This window comes from Branchiostoma floridae, chromosome 7 (genome assembly GCF_000003815.2).
Source record: "Branchiostoma floridae strain S238N-H82 chromosome 7, Bfl_VNyyK, whole genome shotgun sequence".
Lineage (NCBI taxonomy): Eukaryota > Metazoa > Chordata > Leptocardii > Amphioxiformes > Branchiostomatidae > Branchiostoma > Branchiostoma floridae.
Genome location: NC_049985.1, coordinates 20,428,869 through 20,434,482, shown reverse-complemented (window position 1 = coordinate 20,434,482; position 5,614 = coordinate 20,428,869). Strand labels below are relative to the sequence as shown.

General features: G+C 42.5%; 1 protein-coding gene across 1 annotated transcript in view; it reads right to left on the bottom strand.

Annotated features, from left to right (window-relative positions):
• Nucleotides 1-574: 574 nt before the first annotated feature.
• Nucleotides 575-5,614, bottom strand: part of LOC118419169 (kelch-like protein 20) — a gene marked incomplete at its 3' end in the record, with an annotated part of 19,935 nt that continues 14,895 nt past the window's right edge. The window contains 5 exon segments of the mRNA XM_035825488.1: nucleotides 575-711; nucleotides 1,544-1,750; nucleotides 2,174-2,335; nucleotides 3,435-3,612; nucleotides 4,080-4,250. Coding sequence (XP_035681381.1) covers nucleotides 575-711; nucleotides 1,544-1,750; nucleotides 2,174-2,335; nucleotides 3,435-3,612; nucleotides 4,080-4,250 — 855 coding nt within the window.

Below are 5,614 nucleotides of genomic sequence, written 5' to 3'. Positions count from 1 at the left end.
ATCCGGCTGCCAGGTTCGGCGCGGGTTCGAATCCCGGGAGTCGGGGTGTTGTTTCTTTCTGTTCTTACTCGCCCCTCTGGTTGTTTCAATATTCACAAATTCTCCATCATTGTGGCATATTAATGTGTTAAAAAAGCTTGTCTACTTATGCCAATTGGTTTCAAGTTGATGTTTTGGTCCACTATTTGATAAGGCATCAAATAACACAATTGACAGGTCTTAGAGAAGTTATTCTTATAGCCACTGAAATTTTCATCTAACATTTTTCAGACCTTGCCAGGCACATTGTATAAGCCATTAGCTGAGATGGCTTATAATCTAATTAGAGGGTACTTGGGAAGCTTAGACAATAGTATTAGCATACTGATTTCCATTTTATGCATTCAGGGCTAGTAGGTACTTTATCAATGCAGTGACGGAGTTATATGCATCTTTCCCCTCCTAAAATCATTATCAGAACAAAGAAATTGTAATGATTCCCCTTCTGGAGTTTACAATGTAGTTCTCCTTTAATGTCATTAGCAAACTTAAGGCAAGAAAGAACAAACTTTTGTAAAGATTAGGAAGTACTAACCTGGGTAGTTTCAGGGTCATATCTCTCCACACTCTTTAGGTATGACGCACCATCGTGGCCGCCCACTGCGTACATTTGACCCTCCAGAACACCAACTGCAACGTGCCGCCGCTTACAGTGCATTGGAGCTGCATAACCTAGCAACGACAAAATCATGACAAAAAATGCAGAAAACTAAAAAGCAGCTTGATACTATCATTTTTACCAAGATAGTGTTGTTTTCATCATTGGAAGATACGCTTTTAAAATGCCAGTGGAAGTTGAATATTCCCCGAAACAATACTTTGTAATGAAATTTAGAGTATTGCCCAGCATCAAGTTTTCGAAGACAAGTAGGTCTAGGACCTGATCCTCTGGACTTGGACCACAAAAAAACTGTCGTATAACTTCACTGACTGACTGATTGATTGATTAGTTCATTCATAATTGAAAAAGTTGCAAATAAAATTCATTATGCATTCATTCAATACAATAGTCAAGTCAAAGTTTATTGCACAGTCGCAGGTACAATGTATAATGTAAGGCAAAGTTATATACATTGTATAAGGCTACTGGCTGTGAATTAAAACAGGACATGTGGGTTCTAGAAAAAATTGACAGAAAACACAATGTACAATATAGACCAAAGCATTATAATAGCAGGCTACTAAGAACTTGCATTAATCTAGTACACACTACACGTAATGGCTGGAATATTATGGCTGGAATGTAGGTTTAGGGTCTAAATGTAGGCCTGTGAAGTTTGCTTATACCGGTAATAAAGAATCTCCTAAATCATTCATTCTTATTTGGGTATTGTCTAGGAATCACAGCTTGTCAGGATTTGAATCCAGGACCTCGGAACACCCCACCTACATGTATTGGGCCAGGCGCCACAAATGTTTAGGTACATGTAAATGCATGGCAAACATAGAGGATAGTTTCAAATGTATTATGTATGCACATGTAAAGCTGAATATTCAAACTTACGCCAATGGTCAGAGTTTGGGTCATAGACTTCCACACAGTCAAGCACGGCAGATCCGTCATAGCCTCCTACAGCGTACAACAGTCCTCCCATCACGCCCACCGCCACGTATCTCCTGGCGGTTGACATGGGCGCGACATACTTCCACCGGCGTTCAGCCGGAGTGTAACATTCCACTGTGTTCAGGTACTGACTGCCATCATGGCCACCTGGAACCAATGATGGAGAGGATGTTACAACAGGGCAAGCATTTCTATATACAAAAACAGGATGTTGTTTTCTCTAATGCCATTGTGGTCAGATATATGCACGAACTAAATTCAGACACAGGTTAGACAAGTTCGTATTGCCCGATTGCCTGGGGTAAGTACTAGGAGGGCTGGAATGGCGAGTGTCTTCCTGTCCACAGTCGCCCGACCCTGCTGCAAAGTGTGTTCTTACAATCTAACACCTAACCTCACAGTAACCCTTGTAAATGGCATATACATGGCCATAACCTAACCTAAGACTACCGTTGCCAACAAAGAATGGTCTGAAAACAGACAAAACAGGGATGAAACAGTCTTGAAACAGGCTTAGGGACTGTATGATATTTATTGGGGGAGAGGGCTCATAGTACTAGTATCCCTTACCGACGGCGTATACACGGCCCTCTAGCACAGCGACTCCGACCCCGCTGCGCGGTGTGTTCATGCTGGCCACGATGCTGACCTTCCCGGAGCTGAGGTCAAATCTCTCCACGCTGCTGAGCGAGTGTCGCGTGGTGTCCATCCCTCCACAGCAGTAGATCACACCTGGGGATAACACAGGGTCAATGTTCCTCCCACAGCAGTTATGGATAGTAGATCACACCTGGGGATAGCACAGGGTCAATGTTTCTCCCACAGCAGTTATGGATAGTAGATCACACCTGGGGATAACACAGGGTCAATGTTTCTCCCACAGCAGTTATGGATAGTAGATCACACCTGGGTATAACACAGGGTCAATGTTTCTCCCGCAGCAGTTATGGATAGTAGATCACACCTGGGGATGACACAGGGTCAATGTTTCTCCCACAGCAGTTGTGGATAGTAGATCACACCTGGGTATAACACAGGGTCAATGTTTCTCCCACAGCAGTTATGGATAGTAGATCACACCTGGGGATAACACAGGGTCAATGTTCCTCCCACAGCAGTTATGGATAGTACTAGAAAACTTGAGTAGATCAAAACAGTGCTCCATTTTTTTACAATCTAATTAAGGAATGGCTTTGAAGGAGTATCCAACTACCAATGGCATTCTAAAATCTTAACTTAAAGTTCATGTAAACAACGTTAATGCTAACTGTCTTTGTAAGTTTGACAGTAGAAACCTGTCAGAAATGACTTAAGTATAAAATAAACTCTACTTCACTTGTTTTTTTCTTAGACCGATAAGCCCCAGAATATGTGGACACCTGCCAATATAGTGTTTTAATTTTCTAATCAGTCCAAAATCCGGTCACTGATTTTTCAGGTCCGTTGTTGCATGTCCATGTACATGTATACCAGTCCGCATCCCTGCTAAACAGTTGTGACCCATCTCTGTTTTTTAGCCTTGGAGAACACAAAGATGTGGTATCACTACAATTTGTACAGCAGAGGGTTTGTCCACTGGTGGTGTTGTGTGTTCAACTCCCATATTCCTTCTCTGCCATTGCAAATTTTGCATTGAAGTAGTAAAAACTATATACTATTTATTAATACACTCAAATAGTGCAGGAAATTCAACACCACGATGCCAATGTGCCAGAGTATACCGTATGACTATGAGGATTTCTTTATTCAGAATACCCTCAATACTTCCACCCAAATCCGTTGTTGACCTGGTTACACTAAACTAAAGATGATCTACCGGCCCCATACTGACCTACACAAGAGCGCCTGGGCCTGATGCGGTCCCGTTTGATGCGTCCCCGCCTGTCGGGCAGCATGTGGTAGTTCTTGGCTTCGTCCAGCAGGTCTCGACAGGCCAGGTCCTGTTTGATCAGGTCCTCATGTTCCACTGTGTCCACCAGGAAGTGAGGAGACAGCAGGGGCAGCCGAACCTACAGGGAGACATTGGTGGATTCTTTGTATGATAGGTGGCATGGTGGTCTTGTGGCTGTATATAGTTCAGGTGACTTAGAATCTACAAGGTTCTGGGTTCAAATCCCTAATGCACTGTACATTTGTAGTTTGTGCTCTGGAAAAAGGTACTGGACTCAGGTGAATTGTTCACTCGGTTTATTAACCCCTTTAGCTATAGTAGGGGGCACTCATACACTTGATAGCATGTGACAATACTATTGCGTGACTTTTACATGGCATTATACAAGAGTATGTATAAGAGGCCCATTGCACAGTAGAAAGTGTGGTATATGTTTGGTTTGAGAAGTTTTGCAGCTGTAATATTTTTGGCTATCCTGTTTCTAATTCAGCCAAAAAATATTGTATAAAATATAGACATGTGCAATGCTTTCAAGAGTCAATAGAAGGCGCACATGCACAGTAAGAAAGCATGACATATGTTCACCTGTTTGAGAAGTTCTGCTATGTGGTGTTTGCGGTTCTCCCTGTCGTGATAAGCCCACGACATGATTGCATTAAAAACCTCCTCCTCATTGGACACGTGAAGGTCTTCTGACGCGATGAGTTCTGCAAGCTGTGCCTTAGGCAGCATCAGAAACTCCTCTTCCTCTATCACCTGTGGGGAGACATATGGAGTACATGGTTGAAGGGCTTTGTTTTTTATTAGCGGAAGTACCTTTGCACTTTTCCACTGTGTGGGGAAAATCTCCTGTTCAATAGAACTGTTGAATATGTGGCACAAAGGGGTAGCTATGTGGTCGGCAGATATGCGTAGTAATAGGTTAGGTGCAGGTAGACACCAGAAATACCTGCACAGCTCCAATTTTACCTGGTATTTCGAACCCTGCTGTACCTGTACCTAAACTAACTAAAGCACTAGTTGACACCACTGTTTAAGACTACAGATAGGTAAATCTAGAGTGAACGATGATAATTGTGATAATCTTGCAGTTAAAAATTAAGGAAACTTCGTTTTGAGGCTAAAATATGTAATTCGTCATTCAAAGATGACAATTTATGATATAAAAGTCAGTTGGCTATATTCGTAACTTACAAATAATTGATCAAACTCATTAAGGTACAATGTACATGTTCAGGTCCAGACCTAAACCTGTGTACCTGTGCCTGTACCTAATATTTTGGTACACAGCTCTAGGTTATGTCCATTCCTCGGACAGGATGTTAAATGGAGGCCCTGGGTTTGAGGAGAGCCACACCTAAAGCACATTTAAGACCCCACCGCACTTATCGAAAAGAGACAGGTTCCTTCCAGTGTGAGTGGTTCAAAACTACAGGCTGCACCTGAGGCAGCTTCTGTCGTATTGAGGTCACCTGAGTGGCACTGAATGGCAAGATGCTCCAGACCCTTGCAATTTAGCCACGCCTATTGTGAGCTCCTAGTCCTAGCAATTCAGCCCCTGGCTGCAAAGATAGAGTAGTCGGCCCACCCAATAACAAAAAAAGGAGGTCACCGTAAGTTGTAAAGTGGTCATACTCTACACTGACAACAAGCATCACGCTTTTTCGTTAGCTAGTACGGCAATGCAGCTCCACTACAGCTCGTGTATTTGAGCTAAGCACACCTTGTCACCCTTACTCTTTTCTATAAGTGTTGGTTCTTTCAGAGAATTGACACTTTAGGCATATGCCTGAAGCTCCCTCATACATGGAGCTGCCGGCTTTATGTCACATGCAATCCCTTACAACACATCCGAGCTGGGGGGACCTCACGGAATTTGATATATATACATGTAGCCAAGCAGCAGGGCTGCATTACTGCTTGCGCCACAGAGACATGTCACTGTATATCATGGCCTTCTAATTTCTCCTATACAATATAAAGTACATGAAGATAAAAGCTCCTTTAATATTTTTCTTATCAAATGTCACTTTTGATAAGAAAACAAATCAAACAACAAATAGTGAGTAAGTGAGTGTGAAATGACTTATGAGACAAACTAAAGACAAACATAAGACATG